At 43.5% G+C, this 19,928-nt stretch overlaps 1 protein-coding gene across 3 annotated transcripts in view; it reads left to right on the top strand.

The window, feature by feature from the left end:
- LOC311121751 (mitochondrial proton/calcium exchanger protein-like) overlaps positions 1-11,230 on the top strand; it is an 80,792-nt gene extending 69,562 nt beyond the window's left edge. For 2 of the 3 annotated variants that reach the window (XM_084196203.1, XM_084196204.1), the window contains exons 12-13: positions 6,585-6,741; positions 9,184-11,230. In XM_084196203.1, the coding sequence (XP_084052329.1) occupies positions 6,585-6,741; positions 9,184-9,324 (298 nt within the window). In that variant the 3' untranslated portion in view covers positions 9,325-11,230. The remainder of the gene's footprint in view (positions 1-6,584; positions 6,742-9,183) is intronic. The other variant, XM_084196205.1, reaches the window with a different exon arrangement.
- Positions 11,231-19,928: the final 8,698 nt, after the last annotated feature.

The raw sequence follows: 19,928 nt of genomic DNA, 5'->3' as shown, positions 1-19,928 counted from the left end.
AGAGTTGTTGACAACATTCACTGTGGTGTGGTTTATACTGACCTCCATTCACTGTGGTGTGGTTTATACTGACCTCCATTCACTGTGGTGTGGTTTATACTGACCTCCATTCACTGTGGTGTGGTTTATACTGACCTCCATTCACTGTGGTGTGGTTTATACTGACCTCCATTCACTGTGGTGTGGTTTATACTGACCTCCATTCACTGTGGTGTGGTTTATACCGACCTCCATTCACTGTGGTGTGGTTTATACTGACCTCCATTCACTGTGGTGTGGTTTATACTGACCTCCATTCACTGTGGTGTGGTTTATACTGACCTCCATTCACTGTGGTGTGGTTTATACTGACCTCCATTCACTGTGGTGTGGTTTATACTGACCTCCATTCACTGTGGTGTGGTTTATACTGACCTCCATTCACTGTGGTGTGGTTTATACCGACCTCCATTCACTGTGGTGTGGTTTATACCGACCTCCATTCACTGTGGTGTGGTTTATACCGACCTCCATTCACTGTGGTGTGGTTTATACCGACCTCCATTCACTGTGGTGTGGTTTATACCGACCTCCATTCACTGTGGTGTGGTTTATACCGACCTCCATTCACTGTGGTGTGGTTTATACCGACCTCCATTCACTGTGGTGTGGTTTATACTGACCTCCATTCACTGTGGTGTGGTTTATACCGACCTCCATTCACTGTGGTGTGGTTTATACCGACCTCCATTCACTGTGGTGTGGTTTATACTGACCTCCATTCACTGTGGTGTGGTTTATACTGACCTCCATTCACTGTGGTGTGGTTTATACTGACCTCCATTCACTGTGGTGTGGTTTATACTGACCTCCATTCACTGTGGTGTGGTTTATACTGACCTCCATTCACTGTGGTGTGGTTTATACTGACCTCCATTCACTGTGGTGTGGTTTATACTGACCTCCATTCACTGTGGTGTGGTTTATACTGACCTCCATTCACTGTGGTGTGGTTTATACTGACCTCCATTCACTGTGGTGTGGTTTATACCAGATTATATTAGAGAGCTCTTCTGTGACAGCCCTTAATAACACTGGCCATGCTATCTCCATTTTAACATAGTCTAATTCCTTTCAGGAGCAGCAATTGAGATGAGGTCTTTAGTACAACTCTATTCTCCATATTGGCCTACAAAATAATTATTTATTTGGAATGGAAAACATACATCATCAGTATTCTGTTGTCATGTAGAGTTCCTGAGAAGCCAGTCTGAGTCTCCTTATTTCCATGGTGGTGGAGAGAGGAGAGGCTGACAGACTAACAATAGTTTTACCGTTCTGACAACGAGGCTTTCCCAGAACAAACCAACAAAACAACAACCAATCTTGATAATAGATCCTTACACATTTAAATGATTCTTATTATTTCGATTATTCTTTAAGAAATATGGAGACGCTAAAAGTTAAGCTAAATGTTGGTAAAAACTCCTACCTCATCTATCTACTGCTTACCAGACGTTAAAAATGCGTTGGAGTTTCAACCATTTCATCCATCGAACTACGCTAGAAAGGCTTAATTTGCAATGACACTTAAGAGTGCCCCGCGAATCTAGTTTAGTTCTGGTAAAATATGTCTTTAGTTTTGAACAGTTTGGGCTACAGAGTGGATTTCTGTATTGTGAAGGTGCGACCATGGACACAAAGCCACTGTGTGTTTCTAGGGCAGAGGCTGTGGTATAGTTAAGCCCAGAGCCATATATTAAGCCACTGTGTGTTTCTAGGGCAGAGGCTGTGGTATAGTTAAACCCAGAGCCATATATTAAGCCACTGTGTGTTTCTAGGGCAGAGGCTGTGGTATAGTTAAACCCAGAGCCATATATTAAGCCACTGTGTGTTTCTAGGGCAGAGGCTGTGGTATAGTTAAGCCCAGAGCCATATATTAAGCCACTGTGTGTTTCTAGGGCAGAGGCTGTGGTATAGTTAAACCCAGAGCCATATATTAAGCCACTGTGTGTTTCTAGGGCAGAGGCTGTGGTATAGTTAAACCCAGAGCCATATATTAAGCCACTGTGTGTTTCTAGGGCAGAGGCTGTGGTATAGTTAAACCCAGAGCCATATATTAAGCCACTGTGTGTTTCTAGGGCAGAGGCTGTGGTATAGTTAAACCCAGAGCCATATATTAAGCCACTGTGTGTTTCTAGGGCAGAGGCTGTGGTATAGTTAAACCCAGAGCCATATATTAAGCCACTGTGTGTTTCTAGGGCAGAGGCTGTGGTATAGTTAAACCCAGAGCCATATATTAAGCCACTGTGTGTTTCTAGGGCAGAGGCTGTGGTATAGTTAAACCCAGAGCCATATATTAAGCCACTGTGTGTTTCTAGGGCAGAGGCTGTGGTATAGTTAAACCCAGAGCCATATATTAAGCCACTGTGTGTTTCTAGGGCAGAGGCTGTGGTATAGTTAAACCCAGAGCCATATATTAAGCCACTGTGTGTTTCTAGGGCAGAGGCTGTGGTATAGTTAAGCCCAGAGCCATATATTAAGCCACTGTGTGTTTCTAGGGCAGAGGCTGTGGTATAGTTAAACCCAGAGCCATATATTAAGCCACTGTGTGTTTCTAGGGCAGAGGCTGTGGTATAGTTAAACCCAGAGCCATATATTAAGCCACTGTGTGTTTCTAGGGCAGAGGCTGTGGTATAGTTAAACCCAGAGCCATATATTAAGCCACTGTGTGTTTCTAGGGCAGAGGCTGTGGTATAGTTAAACCCAGAGCCATATATTAAGCCACTGTGTGTTTCTAGGGCAGAGGCTGTGGTATAGTTAAGCCCAGAGCCATATATTAAGCCACTGTGTGTTTCTAGGGCAGAGGCTGTGGTATAGTTAAGCCCAGAGCCATATATTAAGCCACTGTGTGTTTCTAGGGCAGAGGCTGTGGTATAGTTAAGCCCAGAGCCATATATTAAGCCACTGTGTGTTTCTAGGGCAGAGGCTGTGGTATAGTTAAGCCCAGAGCCATATATTAAGCCACTGTGTGTTTCTAGGGCAGAGGCTGTGGTATAGTTAAACCCAGAGCCATATATTAAGCCACTGTGTGTTTCTAGGGCAGAGGCTGTGGTATAGTTAAACCCAGAGCCATATATTAAGCCACTGTGTGTTTCTAGGGCAGAGGCTGTGGTATAGTTAAACCCAGAGCCATATATTAAGCCACTGTGTGTTTCTAGGGCAGAGGCTGTGGTATAGTTAAACCCAGAGCCATATATTAAGCCACTGTGTGTTTCTAGGGCAGAGGCTGTGGTATAGTTAAACCCAGAGCCATATATTAAGCCACTGTGTGTTTCTAGGGCAGAGGCTGTGGTATAGTTAAACCCAGAGCCATATATTAAGCCACTGTGTGTTTCTAGGGCAGAGGCTGTGGTATAGTTAAGCCCAGAGCCATATATTAAGCCACTGTGTGTTTCTAGGGCAGAGGCTGTGGTATAGTTAAACCCAGAGCCATATATTAAGCCACTGTGTGTTTCTAGGGCAGAGGCTGTGGTATAGTTAAACCCAGAGCCATATATTAAGCCACTGTGTGTTTCTAGGGCAGAGGCTGTGGTATAGTTAAACCCAGAGCCATATATTAAGCCACTGTGTGTTTCTAGGGCAGAGGCTGTGGTATAGTTAAACCCAGAGCCATATATTAAGCCACTGTGTGTTTCTAGGGCAGAGGCTGTGGTATAGTTAAGCCCAGAGCCATATATTAAGCCACTGTGTGTTTCTAGGGCAGAGGCTGTGGTATAGTTAAGCCCAGAGCCATATATTAAGCCACTGTGTGTTTCTAGGGCAGAGGCTGTGGTATAGTTAAACCCAGAGCCATATATTAAGCCACTGTGTGTTTCTAGGGCAGAGGCTGTGGTATAGTTAAACCCAGAGCCATATATTAAGCCACTGTGTGTTTCTAGGGCAGAGGCTGTGGTATAGTTAAACCCAGAGCCATATATTAAGCCACTGTGTGTTTCTAGGGCAGAGGCTGTGGTATAGTTAAGCCCAGAGCCATATATTAAGCCACTGTGTGTTTCTAGGGCAGAGGCTGTGGTATAGTTAAGCCCAGAGCCATATATTAAGCCACTGTGTGTTTCTAGGGCAGAGGCTGTGGTATAGTTAAACCCAGAGCCATATATTAAGCCACTGTGTGTTTCTAGGGCAGAGGCTGTGGTATAGTTAAACCCAGAGCCATATATTAAGCCACTGTGTGTTTCTAGGGCAGAGGCTGTGGTATAGTTAAACCCAGAGCCATATATTAAGCCACTGTGTGTTTCTAGGGCAGAGGCTGTGGTATAGTTAAACCCAGAGCCATATATTAAGCCACTGTGTGTTTCTAGGGCAGAGGCTGTGGTATAGTTAAACCCAGAGCCATATATTAAGCCACTGTGTGTTTCTAGGGCAGAGGCTGTGGTATAGTTAAACCCAGAGCCATATATTAAGCCACTGTGTGTTTCTAGGGCAGAGGCTGTGGTATAGTTAAGCCCAGAGCCATATATTAAGCCACTGTGTGTTTCTAGGGCAGAGGCTGTGGTATAGTTAAACCCAGAGCCATATATTAAGCCACTGTGTGTTTCTAGGGCAGAGGCTGTGGTATAGTTAAACCCAGAGCCATATATTAAGCCACTGTGTGTTTCTAGGGCAGAGGCTGTGGTATAGTTAAACCCAGAGCCATATATTAAGCCACTGTGTGTTTCTAGGGCAGAGGCTGTGGTATAGTTAAACCCAGAGCCATATATTAAGCCACTGTGTGTTTCTAGGGCAGAGGCTGTGGTATAGTTAAACCCAGAGCCATATATTAAGCCACTGTGTGTTTCTAGGGCAGAGGCTGTGGTATAGTTAAACCCAGAGCCATATATTAAGCCACTGTGTGTTTCTAGGGCAGAGGCTGTGGTATAGTTAAACCCAGAGCCATATATTAAGCCACTGTGTGTTTCTAGGGCAGAGGCTGTGGTATAGTTAAACCCAGAGCCATATATTAAGCCACTGTGTGTTTCTAGGGCAGAGGCTGTGGTATAGTTAAACCCAGAGCCATATATTAAGCCACTGTGTGTTTCTAGGGCAGAGGCTGTGGTATAGTTAAACCCAGAGCCATATATTAAGCCACTGTGTGTTTCTAGGGCAGAGGCTGTGGTATAGTTAAACCCAGAGCCATATATTAAGCCACTGTGTGTTTCTAGGGCAGAGGCTGTGGTATAGTTAAACCCAGAGCCATATATTAAGCCACTGTGTGTTTCTAGGGCAGAGGCTGTGGTATAGTTAAACCCAGAGCCATATATTAAGCCACTGTGTGTTTCTAGGGCAGAGGCTGTGGTATAGTTAAACCCAGAGCCATATATTAAGCCACTGTGTGTTTCTAGGGCAGAGGCTGTGGTATAGTTAAACCCAGAGCCATATATTAAGCCACTGTGTGTTTCTAGGGCAGAGGCTGTGGTATAGTTAAACCCAGAGCCATATATTAAGCCACTGTGTGTTTCTAGGGCAGAGGCTGTGGTATAGTTAAACCCAGAGCCATATATTAAGCCACTGTGTGTTTCTAGGGCAGAGGCTGTGGTATAGTTAAACCCAGAGCCATATATTAAGCCACTGTGTGTTTCTAGGGCAGAGGCTGTGGTATAGTTAAACCCAGAGCCATATATTAAGCCACTGTGTGTTTCTAGGGCAGAGGCTGTGGTATAGTTAAACCCAGAGCCATATATTAAGCCACTGTGTGTTTCTAGGGCAGAGGCTGTGGTATAGTTAAACCCAGAGCCATATATTAAGCCACTGTGTGTTTCTAGGGCAGAGGCTGTGGTATAGTTAAACCCAGAGCCATATATTAAGAAGAAATGACTCAGACTAAACCTAGTCAGACTTACTTGTGTTAACTGTTTTTTTATAGACAAAGTAAAATGCTATAAATAACTTTGCTGGTGATTCACGCTCCGCAAGTGATTCAAATGTAACAACAGCCTGAGCGCACAGGACTTGAAACAACCATATAGATGGAAGCGTCTAATGTGTTATGTAACCGTCTCTAGTGCTCCCAAGTCAACATTACATGTGCATTCCACAGGTCATGTTTATAAGTGAGTGTTCAAAAAAATGATCAAGATTAGGAAAAGATTGGCAGCACACCTAAGAGTTCCTCATGCAGCACACCGGTTAGGAACCACTGGTATAGACAATATATAATAGCATTTGATGTATAGTTACTATAGCATAATACAACTCAACGTTATTTATTAATGGTACTGCTGTTTTTATTGACAATAATGATAACTCTCATTTGCTAAATTTAAAATCACAATCATTTTCTAGGTAAGATTTTTCGCAAAAGATGCAATTCCTAGGAAAGGCTTTTAAATATAATTTCCAATTAAAAAATAACATGTTTTTAATTGTAGCTTGTTCTTCATTGCACTTCACTGATAAAATACTCCCTAAAATGTAATTTGGTTTGATCTGATTGGTTTGATCTGATTGGTTTGATCTGATTGGTGTGCTCTGATCTGGGACCTTTGATCCTGCATGACAACAGTGTTGGCTCCTCCTCCGCCACCATGTGACCTGTGTTTAGCCAGTAACATGCCTCCTGTATGTAGCCTTCTGTTTACCTTTAGGGAGAACCTGATCAGTATCAACGAGCTCATCACCGTCATGAGACAGATTCAGAACATTCCAGAGCACAAGCTGCAGAGCATCGCTGATGCCCTCGACGACAACAAGGACGGGAAGATCGACATCGATGATGTCATCAAGGTACATGTTGTAGTGCAATGGCGCCAAAGGAGATGGCTGCCGTTTTACAGCCCGCTAACCAATTGTGCTATTTTGTGTGTTTTCTCATGTTCTTTGTAACTTATTTTGTACATAATGTTTCTGCCACGGTCTCTTATGACTGAAAAGAGCTTCTGAATATCAGGACAGCGATTACTCACCTCGTACTGGACGAAGAGTTTTTCTTTAACGAGTCGGACGCTAATTATTTTCTTCAGACTCCCGACAAGGCCCAAATCCCCGTCATTCGCAGGAGAAAGAGATGGAGATATCGGGGACGTAGGTCGAGGTGCCTTGTAAGGATCCGACGGCGAGTGGGTAATCCTCTACCATCAGTCCTATCAGCCAACGTACAATCATTGGATAACAAAATAGACTAACTAAGATCACGAATATCTTACCAACGGGACATTAAAAACTGTAATATTTTATGTTTCACCGAGTCGTGGCTGAACGACGACATGGATAACATACAGCTAGCGGGCTATACGCTACGTCGGCAGGACAGAACGGCTGACTCCGGTAAGACAAGGAGTGGCGGTGTGTATTTGTAAACAACAGCTGGTGCATGAAATCTAATATTAAGGAAGTCTCAAGGTTTTGCTCACCTGAGGTAGAGTATCTTATGATAAGCTGTAGACCACACTATTTACCAAGAGAGTTTTCATCTATATTTTTCATAGCTGTCTATTTACCACCACAAACCAATGCTGGCATTAAGATTGCACTGAATGAGCTGTATAAGGCCATAAGTCAACAGGAAAACGCTCATCCAGAGGCAGCGCTCCTAGTGGCCGTGGATTTTAATGCAGGGAAACTTAAATGCAACGCTTATAAGAAATCCCGCTATGCCCTCCGACGAACCAGCAAACAGGCAAAGAGTCAATACAGGACTAAGATTGAATCGTACTACACCGGCTCTGACGCTCGTCGGATGTGACAGGGCTTGAAAACTATTACAGACTACAAAGGGAAGCACAGCCGTGAGCTGCCCAGTGACACAATACTTCCAGACGAGCTAAATTACTTCTATGCTTGCTTCGAGGCAAGCAACACTGAAGCATGCATGAGCGCATCAGCTGTTCCGGACGACTGTGTGGTCACGCTCTCTGTAGCCGATGTGAGTAAGACTTTTAAGCAGGTCAACATTCACAAGGCCACAGGGCCAGACGGATTACCAGGACGTGTACTCCGAGCATGTGCTGACCAACTGGCAAGTGTCTTCACTGACATTTTCAACATGTCCCTGACCTGAGTCTGTAATACCAACATGTTTCAAGCAGACCACCATAGTCCCCGTGCCCAAGGACTCCTAAGATAACCTGCCTAAATGACAACCGACCCGTAGCACTCACGTTTGTAGCCATGAAGTGCTTTGAAAGGCTGGTCATGGCTCACATCAATACCGTTATCCCAGAAACCCTAGACCCACTCCAATTTGCATACCACCCCAACAGATCCACAGATGATGCAATCTCTATTGCACTCCACACTGCCCTTTCCCACCTGGACAAGAGGAACACCTACGTGAGAATGCTATTCATTGACTACAGCTCTGTTTATTATCTATGCATAGTCACTTTAACTCTACCTACATGTACATATTACCTGGACTAACCGGTGCCCCCACACATTGACTCGGTCCCGGTACCCCCTGTATATAACCGGTGCCCCCACACATTGACTCGGTCCCGGTACCCCCTGTATATAACCGGTGCCCCCACACATTGACTCGGTCCCGGTACCCCCTGTATATAACCGGTGCCCCCACACATTGACTCGGTCCCGGTACCCCCTGTATATAACCTGTATAGGTATATCTATTTTTTACTTAACACTTATTTTTCTTAACTGCTTTGTTGGTTAAGGGCTTGTAAGTAAGCATTTCACTGTAAGGTCTACACCTGTTGTATTCGACGCATGTGACATACGATTTGATTAGATTTTGATTAGTTTTTGGGCCAATCAGAAGGACCTCTGGCTGTGTCTTCTCAGCCAATCAGCTGAATGAAAGACAGACAGGTGGTAACAACAACTGAACGCTAACCCTGTGTCTCTCTCTGTGTCTGTGTCTCTGTCTCTGTGTCTCTGTCTCTCTGTGTGTCTCTGTCTCTCTGTGTGTGTCTGTCTCTCTGTGTGTGTCTGTCTCTCTGTGTGTGTGTCTGTCTCTGTGTGTGTCTGTCTCTGTGTGTGTCTGTCTGTGTGTGTGTCTGTCTGTGTGTGTGTGTGTCTGTGTGTGTGTCTGTGTGTGTGTGTGTGTGTGTGTGTGTGTGTCTGTGTGTGTCTCTGTGTCTGTGTGTGTCTCTGTGTGTGTGTGTGTGTGTGTGTGTGTCTCTGTGTGTGTGTCTCTGTGTCTCTGTGTGTGTGTCTCTGTGTGTCTCTGTGTGTGTGTGTGTGTGTATGTATTGATGTGTGTTATTCCAGTTGGTGGAGCTGATTGACAAGGAGGACATTGACATCAACACCAGTCAGGTAGCAGAAATCATGGTGATGCTGCAGAAAGAGGAGAAGCTGCAGGAGAAAGAGAAGGCCCAGAAGGAGCAGGCTGCTAAATTAAATAACTAGCCCACAGAAGAGGCTCTGCTTGGGGGAAGAAACCGCCTCTGAGATGCCATAGCTGGAGCTCATCGCTGGACCCCAGACCTCACTATACCCTGACCAGTCACCATGAGCTGCCAGCTACCCCCTCTAAACAGTTTCTTCCACCAGAATTAGAGGCTAAGGGTTTCTGTTCAGACATTTGTTTCAAAAAGGCTCTTGTGCCCTTAAGAACATTATTTAAACTTATCCCAAAGTTGCCCAAAAATTATACTCAAACAATTATACTAGAAACAAATGATGTTTATGGGACCCAAGCTCTCTAATGCTGGTTGTACTTGGTTAGATATGCTCTATCTAAGCCATGTGTCAAACTCGTTCCACGGAGGGCCGAGTGGCTGCTGGTTTTCGCTCCACCCTTGTACTTGATTGATTAATTAAGGTCACTAATTAGTAAGGAACTCCCCTCACCTGGTCGTCTAGGTCTTAATTGAAAGGAAAAACCAAAAACCCGCAGACACTCGACCTTCTGTGGAATGAGTTTGACTCCCCTGATCTAGGCCTTCAACAGGTATGTTATAATGTAGAGGCAACAAAGATATGATAAGATGGTCGCTTATCTTATAGCTGCTGGAAACGGAAAATAAACCAGAATTGGTTTTGAAGTTAATATGATTCTAATCAGTTTGCAAAACATTAAGGACACCATCCTGATATTGAGTTGCACCCCCCCTTTTGCCCTCAGAACATCCTCCATTCGTCGGGGCATGGACTCTACAAGGTGTCCAAAGCGTTCCACAGGGATGCTGGCCCATGTTGACTCCAATGCTTCCCACAATTGTGTCAAGTTGGCTGGATGTCCTCTGGGTGGTGGACCATTCTTGATACACACGGGAAACTGTTGAGCGTGAAAAACCCAGCAGCATTGCAGTTCTTGACACAAACCGGTGCACCTGGCACCTACTACCATACCCCGTTCAAAGACACTTAAATCTCTGAATGGCACACACACAATCCATGTCTCAATTGTCTCAAGGCTTAAAAATCCTTATTTAACCTGTCTCCTCCCCTTCATCTACACTGATTGAAGTGGATTTAACAAGTGACATCAATAAGGGATCATAGCTTTCACCTGGTCAGTCTATGTCATGGAAGGTGCAGGTGTTCTTAATGTTTTGTACACTGTGTCAATAGCCGTTGTATAGAACCTATATCATGGCTCTGGTGAGGTTTGAGATGAACCAGCTTGCCTTCCATTCATTCACATGCAACCATATCATCAACCATCAAAGGAATTATTTGTTCTTCAAGATCACTCCTTGACTTTGCACTAAATCACATTCATTCATTCATTTATTCGTTCATTCATTTATTCCACTCAGCCCAAGTTGCTTTTGATTGAACTTTATTTAGTTTTTTTAGCTCCTGATGTTAATACGTGTTAATTGACTTGTTACTATTTGATGTGTTGAATGTAACATGAAGCTGTAGGTAATGCATTCTAGAGGCTTTAGGGTTAATCACCAAAGAGACCACATAGGAGTCTATGACCTGTCAAAGGTCCACTGTAGACTATACCTGATGTTAGGACAGACAGACCTGTCAAAGTTCCACTGTAGACTATACCTGATGTTAGGACAGACAGACCTGTCAAAGGTCCACTGTAGACTATACCTGATGTTAGGACAGACAGACCTGCCCCAAACAGTCTCTCTACTTGACCAGAACTTTATCATTTTCAAACTAATTCTGACTGAAGAAGCGATCAAATCTAATTAATCAATAATCAGTTGTAATGAGCCTCATGGAGCGCATAATGAGGGTGATGATCTGACCAATCAGCATCTTGGCCTTGAATAGAACCAGACATTATGGATACTGTCAAAGATGTATCGTTGTTTTTGATGAATATATAAGACGCTGCCCACTTTGACTTGAGTACTTGACTTTGTTTGTTACTAAATCCAAGGAGTTGCAGTTTTGAGTTTAAAGAGTTAGTTTGGTTGAGCTGTATTGGACATCAGAAGGTGAGTGTTAGTTTGGTTGAGCTGTATTGGACATCAGAAGGTGAGTGTTAGTTTGGTTGAGCTGTATTGGACATCAGAAGGTGAGTGTTAGTTTGGTTGAGCTGTATTGGACATCAGAAGGTATGTCTCATGCGGTACCTGTTGATTCAGAACCTTCCTTATTTCTGAGCTCTAGGTAGAGAACTGTACGTGCTGCTGCTGGTTCGGAGGGCAAGGGTTAAAAGGTCAGGAGAAGGATGTTGAGATGATACCTTTAATCCATTCCTGGAATACATTGGGTTTTGCTGTGGGTTGTGTTGGTGGAACCATAAGGAGAGGAAGTACAAACCAACGACGCTAGACAGAGAGGAATATGCTTAAGCAAAAGGCAGTTTATTAAACAACAGAGATAGCTGGTACTGCTCAAGCTACATGCATGGACCCATTCAGTTGCCTCTTATGGAGACAGTTGAAAAGGGATCAAAAACAGAGTTTTCAGCATTACTTTATACAATGCAACACAAAGGAAGGGGTCCTTCTTCTAGTCCCTTGATTGGTTCCCGAGGCGTAGGAGGCGGGTCTGCTCTGTCCAGAGTAGAAGCCCCATTTTGTGCACGGCAGAGTCCTCTGCCCTAGGCACCCGACCAGTAGAAAGAAGTGCAGTTTGTGTGTGTGCGTAACTCGTGAGGCATGAGGATGAGTGTGCGTATGCATGGAGATGTGTGTATGTTCTCAAAGGAAAGACTCGTGGGGAGCAACCAGATTGTGGCCTGTGGCGTGGGTGTTGTCCTTGAGAAGATATTGGCTCTGTCCATTGTTCTTGCATAGGAACAGCATTGATTGAAAACAAGCTCCTAACATTAAAATGGGTCATGCACAAGATTTTAGTCAGACCAAGCTATAACATTTTAATATTTACTACGACAGTTGGCCGTCCTCTGTCAGGTAGCCATTGTCAGTTCAGACTAGGATTGATACCGTCCTTCTCTCACCCCAGGATTGATGTTATTACCGGTTTAGTACACAAGTGAGCACCAAAAAAACCACAAAAATGACCATTGGGCGTCTACCAGTACGCTAACCAAATTAGCACAAGTAATAGCGAATATCAATGGAGGCTGCTAGCTAAATATGCTAACGAGCGCAAAACATTTTTTGTTGTTGTTGCAAAGACCGGTAGTCCAGCTCATAAAGTTCTACATATAGAGGTAGGAGCTACCGAATGTCATTTACGGTGAGTTTGGACATTTACAAGCGAATGTGAACGAGAGACATTGTGTAAATGAACAAAGTTTTGATGCATGCAGGACTGTCTCTGGAGCAGCTGGTCTACGAGTCGATCTGCTTTATCGCCTAATGCATTGCACAACTTGACTGCAGGTATTTACTTAAAAAATATCTGAAAAATATTAAAATGTATTAAATAATTTCAAATAAATAGTTTCAACGGTATTGAAAAACCATCCCGTGGCTATTTCCAAATACCCCGGTATACGGTATACGGTATATACGGTATATACGGTATATACGGTATGCCGCCCAAGCCTAGTTCAGGAGTAGTCTTCAACCACAGGTGGAGAGGGGAAGGTGTAGAGGAGGAGTCAATTGCACACAAGGTACAACCAAAATTTGACCTCCGCTTTTAACCCAACCCATTCTACATAGAGGTATTGGAGAGGTGTGGGGGGCTGCCACACTGGGCGCCCGGGGAGCTGTTGATGTGGGGGGTTAAGTGCCTTGCTTAAGGGCACAACGACAGGCAATGGCATCTAGGATTTGATACCAACAACCTTCCAGTTGCCAGCTGACTTCCTGCCAGATTTTTCTTGTCGGTCCGGGATTCAAACTGGCTGCTGGCTGGCTTCTAACCGCAAGGGGAAAAGGAGGAGGGGGAGTATTTCATGTGTTTTTAATTGCACTATAGTCTATTAGTCTAATAATCAAACATGTTTGTCCATGTGGACTCAGGGTGGGAGTGTATCTGCCATGTACGCTGGCTCAGAGCTACTAGAGAAGTCAATATTTGAAGCAATAAGTCATTCACAGTTCAATAATTTTCATGTTTTTTATTGGAGAGAAGTGTGCAATATGTTTTTTTCATTTTGAGGGCATACATTGTAATAGCTAACTTATCATCTGAGGAAAGGCTGTTTTACTGGAACACTGTTTCAGAATGGGATTGTTTTTAAAGTAGAAGTCATCTGCACATCTAGAGGCTGGCGGCAGCAGGTTAGTCTGAGTAATCAGTTACTATCCATCCTGACTGGCAGCAGGCTAGCAGGTTAGGGTGAGTAATCAGTTACTATCCATCCTGACTGGCAGCAGGTTAGTCTGAGTAATCAGTTACTATCCATCCTGACTGGCAGCAGGCTAGCAGGTTAGGGTGAGTAATCAGATACTATCCAGCCTGACGGGCAGGAAGCTAGCAGGTTAGTGTGAGTAATCAGATACTATCCAGCCTAACTGGCAGGAAGCTAGCAGGTTAGGGTGAGTAATCAGATACTATCCAGCCTGACGGGCAGGAAGCTAGCAGGTTAGTGTGAGTAATCAGTTACAGTCGTGGTCAAAAGTTTTGAGAATGACACAAGTATTGGTCTTCACAAAGTTCGCAGCTTCAGTGTTATGAGATATTTTTGTCAGATGTTACTATGGTATACTGAAGTATAATTACAAACATTCCATAAGTGTCAAAGGCTTTTATTGACAATAACATTACGTTTATGCAAAGAGTCAATATTTGCAGTGTTGACCCTTCTTTTTCAAGACCTCTGCAATCCGCCCTGGCATGCTGTCAATTAACTTCTGGGCCACGTCCTGACTGATGGACAGCCCATTCTTGCATAATCAATGCTTGGAGTTTGTCAGAATTTGTGGGTTTTTGTTTGTCCACCCTCCTCTTGAGGATCGACCACAAGTTCTCAGTGGGATTAAGGTCTGGGGAGTTTCCTGACCATGGACCCAAAATGTTGATGCTTTGTTCCCCGAGCCACTTAGTTATCACTTTTGCCTTATGGCAAGGTGCTCCATCATGCTGGAAAAGGCATTGTTCGTCACCAAACTGTTCTTGGATGGTTGGGAGAAGTTGTTCTCTGAGGATGTGTTGGTACCATTCTTTATTCATGGCTGTGTTCTTAGGCAAAAATGTGAGTGAGCCCACTCCCTTGGCTGAGAAGCAACCCCACACATGAATGGTCTCAGGATGCTTTACTGTTGGCATGACACAGGACTGATGGTAGCGCTCACCATGTCTTCTACGGACAAGCTTTTTTCCCAGATGCCCCAAACAATCGGAAAGGGGATTCATCAGAGAAAATGACTTTACCCCAGTCCTCAGCAGTCCAATCCCTGTACCTTTTGCAGAATATCAGTCTGTCCCTGATGTTTTTCCTGGAGAGAAGTGGCTTCCTCGCTGCCCTTCTTGACACCAGGCCATCCTCCAAAAGTCTTCACCTCACTGTGAGTGCAGATGCACTCACACCTGCCTGCTGCCATTCCTGAGCAAGCTCTGCACTGGTGGTGCCCCGATTCCCGCCGCTTAATCAACTTTAGGAGATGGTCCTGGCACTTGCTGGACTTTCTTGGGCGCCCTGAAGCCTTCTTCACAACAATTGAACCTCTCTCCTTGAAGTTCTTGATGATCCGATAAATGGTTGATTTAGGTGCAATCTTACTAGCAGCAATATTCTTGCCTGTGAAGCCCTTTTTGTGCAAAGCAATGATGACGGCACGTGTTTCCTTGCAGGTAACCATGGTTAACAGAGGAAGAACAATGATTTCAAGCACCACCCTCATTTTAAAGCTTCCAGTTTGTATTTCCAACTCAATCAGCATGACAGAGTGATCTCCAGCCTTGTCCTCGTCAACACTCTCACCTGTGTTAACGAGAGAATCACTGACATGATGTCAGCTGGTCCTTTTTGTGGCAGGGCTGAAATGCAGTAGAAATGTTTTTTTGGGATTAAGTTCATTTTCATGGCAAATAGGGACTTTGCAATTAATTGCAATTCATCTGATCACTCTTCATGACATTCTGGAGTATATGCAAATTGCCATCATCAAAACTGAGGCAGCAGACTTAGTGAATATTAGTATTTGTGTCATTCTCAAAACTTTTGACCACAACTGTACTATCCAGCCTGACTGGCAACAGGCTAGAAGGTTAGGGTGAGTAATCAGTTACTATCCAGCCTGACTGGCAGGAAGCTAGCAGGTTAGTGTGAGTAATCAGATACTATCCATCCTGACTGGCAGGAAGCTAGCAGGTTAGGGTGAGTAATCAGATACTATCCAGCCTAACTGGCAGGAAGCTAGCAGGTTAGGGTGAGTAATCAGATACTATCCAGCCTAACTGGCAGGAAGCTAGCAGGTTAGGGTGAGTAATCAGATACTATCCAGCCTGACTGGCAGGAAGCTAGCAGGTTAGGGTGAGTAATCAGATACTATCCAGCCTAACTGGCAGGAAGCTAGCAGGTTAGGGTGAGTAATCAGATACTATCCAGCCTAACTGGCAGGAAGCTAGCAGGTTAGGGTGAGTAATCAGTTACTATCCAGCCTGACTGGCAGGAAGCTAGCAGGTTAGGGTGAGTAATCAGATACTATCCAGCCTGACTGGCAGGAAGCTAGCAGGTTAGGGTGAGTAATCAGATACTATCCAGCCTGACTGGCAGGAAGCTAGCAGGTTAGGGTGAGTAATCAGATACTATCCAGCCTAACTGGCAGGAAGCTAGCAGTAACCTATAGTAACTGTTAGTAACCTGTAGGTTGAATAGCATCAGCTTGGCACTATGATGGAGGAGGTCAGGGACAACAGACAGAACTCACTGGAATCTGTAAGAGTTCTAGAAGAGAATTCTCTAATAGTTCTATAGAAGTCTGTTCTACACTTCTATGTACATAACGCTAGTTGCTAAAGCTGGGTCCATATCATATATGATATTATGCACTGCTATTGTTTTATGTTTTTAATTACCATCGCACCAAACTCTGGTGAGAGGATTAAATTAGGTTTTAGAGGCGAGACATTGCAGTATAATGAAATTCACTACTTAAAATGTTTATGAAAATATATCGAAAGTTCTTAATAACCTGTGCTTTAATTGAAGATATTGAATAATGCTGCTTGTTTATTAAATGTTTATTTAATCAAACATTTTTAACATGCTTCAGATGACTGAGTAGAGATAGTTTACTTCAACATTAGTTAAAATCAGAGAGCTTTTTTGTCGTAAATATTGAACTTTTACATAAAATGGCACATAAGTGTTGAATAAACTGTGGTTGATCCTGAATGATTGTGTTCATTTTTTTGTTTATATTTTGTATTTGTCTCATGCATGTCATCCCATTATCATTCACAATGCTTATACCCGGGAACCCTAACCTTAACCACCCCTACCTTAACCCCTAACCCCTAGCCCTCCTGCCCTACCAGCAGTGGTAGAAAAATTACTAAATTGTCTTACTTGAGTAAAAGTAAATATACCTTAATAGAAAATAACTCCAGTAAAAGTAAAGATAATGTACTTTAATAGAAAATGACTTCAGTAAAAGACTACTTGAGTAAAAGTATTTGGTTTTAAATATAGTTATGTATCAAAAGTAAATGTAATTGCTAAAATATACTTAATTATCAAAAGTGAAAGTATAAGTCATTTCATATTCCTTGTATTAAGCGAACCAGATGGCACCAACCAGATGGCATATTTTATTTACGGATAGCCAGGGGCACACACCAACACTCAGACATCATTTACAAACTAAGCATGTGTGTTTAGTGAGTCCGCCAGGTCAGATGCATTAAGGAGGACCAGGATGTCCAGGTCAGATGCATTAAGGAGGACCAGGATGTCCAGGTCAGATGCATTAAGGAGGACCAGGATGTCCAGGTCAGATGCATTAAGGAGGACCAGGATGTCCAGGTCAGATGCATTAAGGAGGACCAGGATGTCCAGGTCAGATGCATTAAGGAGGACCAGGATGTCCAGGTCAGATGCATTAAGGAGGACCAGGATGTCCAGGTCAGATGCATTAAGGAGGACCAGGATGTCCAAGGAGGACCAGGATGTCCAGGTCAGATGCATTAAGGAGGACCAGGATGTCCAGGTCAGATGCATTAAGGAGGACCAGGATGTCCAGGTCAGATGCATTAAGGAGGACCAGGAGGACCAGGATGTCCAGGTCAGATGCATTAAGGAGGACCAGGGATGTTCTCTTAGGGATGTAGCTCAGTTGGTAGAGCATGGCGTTTGCAACACCAGGGTTGTGGGTTCGATTCCCACGGGGGGCCAGAATGAAAAAAATAAAAAATAATGTATGCACTCACTAACTGTAAGTCGCTCTGGATAAGAGTGTCTGCTAAATGACTAAAAACGTAAATGTAAAAATGTAAATAAGTGAGTGAGTTGGACTATTTCCCTCACCTGCTAAGCATTCTAAATCTAACGAGGACTTTTGGGTGTCAGGGAAAATGACTGGAGGAAAAATTATATTATTTTCTTTAGTAATGTAGTAAAGTAAAAGTAGTCAAAAATATAAATAATAAAGTACAGATACTCCCAAAAACTACTTAAGTAGTACTTTAAAATATTTTTACTTAAGTACTTTACACCACTGCTTACCAGCCTTACCATTCTCGCTGCCAATCGTCCCCACAGAACTCCGTCCGGTCCCAGAAGTTAGTTTCTCAGGTGACTCTTCAAAGGAAAGGTTTTCTATACAGACTAAAAGAAACAAAGATGTACAGTGAAGAGCGAGAGCCTGGGTCACCTGTCTCTAACCAGCCGAGCGAGAGCCTGGGTCACCTGTCTCTAACCAGCCAACAGCGACAGTAGGTACAGCCTTCAGCATAGAAGCACCTTGGGCCCTAGTAAGACTTGAGATAGAGAAGTAGACCTAACATGGACTTCAGGCAATAAACTATTAACTTAAAGTGGCACTCCAGTCTCCTTTGTGTCACATTTTAAAGCCTGATTTAATTAACAAAAGGCACATCTCAATAGGTGGTCCAGGTATCCTCATGCAATGGCAGGTTAGGGTGAGTAATCAGTTACTATCCAGCCTGACTGGCAGGAAGCTAGCAGGTTAGGGTGAGTAATCAGTTACTATCCAGCCTGACTGGCAGGAAGCTAGCAGGTTAGGGTGAGTAATCAGATACTATCCAGCCTGACTGGCAGGAAGCTAGCAGGTTAGGGTGAGTAATCAGATACTATCCAGCCTGACTGGCAGGAAGCTAGCAGGTTAGGGTGAGTAATCAGTTACTATCCAGCCTGACTGGCAGGAAGCTAGCAGGTTAGGGTGAGTAATCAGTTACTATCCAGCCTGACTGGCAGGAAGCTAGCAGGTTAGGGTGAGTAATCAGATACTATCCAGCCTGACTGGCAGGAAGCTAGCAGGTTAGGGTGAGTAATCAGATACTATCCAGCCTGACTGGCAGGAAGCTAGCAGGTTAGGGTGAGTAATCAGTTACTATCCAGCCTGACTGGCAGGAAGCTAGCAGGTTAGGGTGAGTAATCAGATACTATCCAGCCTAACTGGCAGGAAGCTAGCAGTAACCTATAGTAACTGTTAGTAACCTGTAGGTTGAATAGCATCAGCTTGGCACTATGATGGAGGAGGTCAGGGACAACAGACAGAACTCACTGGAATCTGTAAGAGTTCTAGAAGAGAATTCTCTAATAGTTCTATAGAAGTCTGTTCTACACTTCTAAGTACAGCACCATTCAAAAGTTTCAGAACACCTACTCATTAAAGGGTTTTCTTTATTTGTACTATTTTCTACATTGTAGAATAATAGTGAAGACATCAAAACTATGAAATAACACATATGGAATCATGTAGTAACCTAAAAAGTGTTAAACAAATGAAAATATATTTTATATTTGAGATTCTTCAAATAGCCACCCTTTGCCTTGATGACAGCTTTGCACACTCTTGAATGAGTAGGTGTTCTAAAACTTTTGACCGGTAGTGTACATAACGCTAGTTGCTAAAGCTGGGTCCATATCATATCATATGATATTATGCACTGCTATTGGTTTATGTTTTTAATTACCATCATTTCCATGATATTATACACTGCTCTACTCCCTCAAGTTTGCAGTTGTCTAAAAAAACACTATTTAGCTCCAAACATTTTTTTTTACCCTTGATCTCAGGATGGCTGCTAGTGGTGCTAGTACTGCTACTGATGTTAGTACTGCTAGTACTGCTACTGATGTTAGTACTGCTACTGATGTTAGTACTGCTAGTACTGATAATGGTGCTGCTGCAGCCTATTGAGGTATTTAGGTGTTAATAAAAAGCCTTTGTGGAGTAGCTCTTCAGGAAATGAGACAATGTTTTATTTTATGTTTTGAAGGGAGACTTAAAACAGTGATCAGAGATCAGCTTGGGTTAGACAAAGTTTGGCTCAGTTGTGTGTGCGACTGTGCGTGTGCGTGTGTGTGTGTGTGTGTGTGTGCGACTGTGCGCGTGTGTGTGTGTGAACCAGTGGAGGCTGCGGAGGTGGAGAGAGCATTTAACAAAATAAGTTGTGATATACAATTAATCTGAGTTGTGATTTTGTGATAAAGTACAGTTCTTATTCAGTGTTGTAATGAGTGTATTAGATGAGTATTACAGGGTTCT

The sequence above is a fragment of the Coregonus lavaretus genome, assembly GCF_964263955.1.
Source record: "Coregonus lavaretus genome assembly, contig: HAP1_SCAFFOLD_308, whole genome shotgun sequence".
NCBI classification, from domain to species: Eukaryota; Metazoa; Chordata; class Actinopteri; order Salmoniformes; family Salmonidae; genus Coregonus; species Coregonus lavaretus.
Note: the sequence above shows the minus strand (reverse complement) of the source record. Positions and strands in the feature narration are given on the sequence as shown.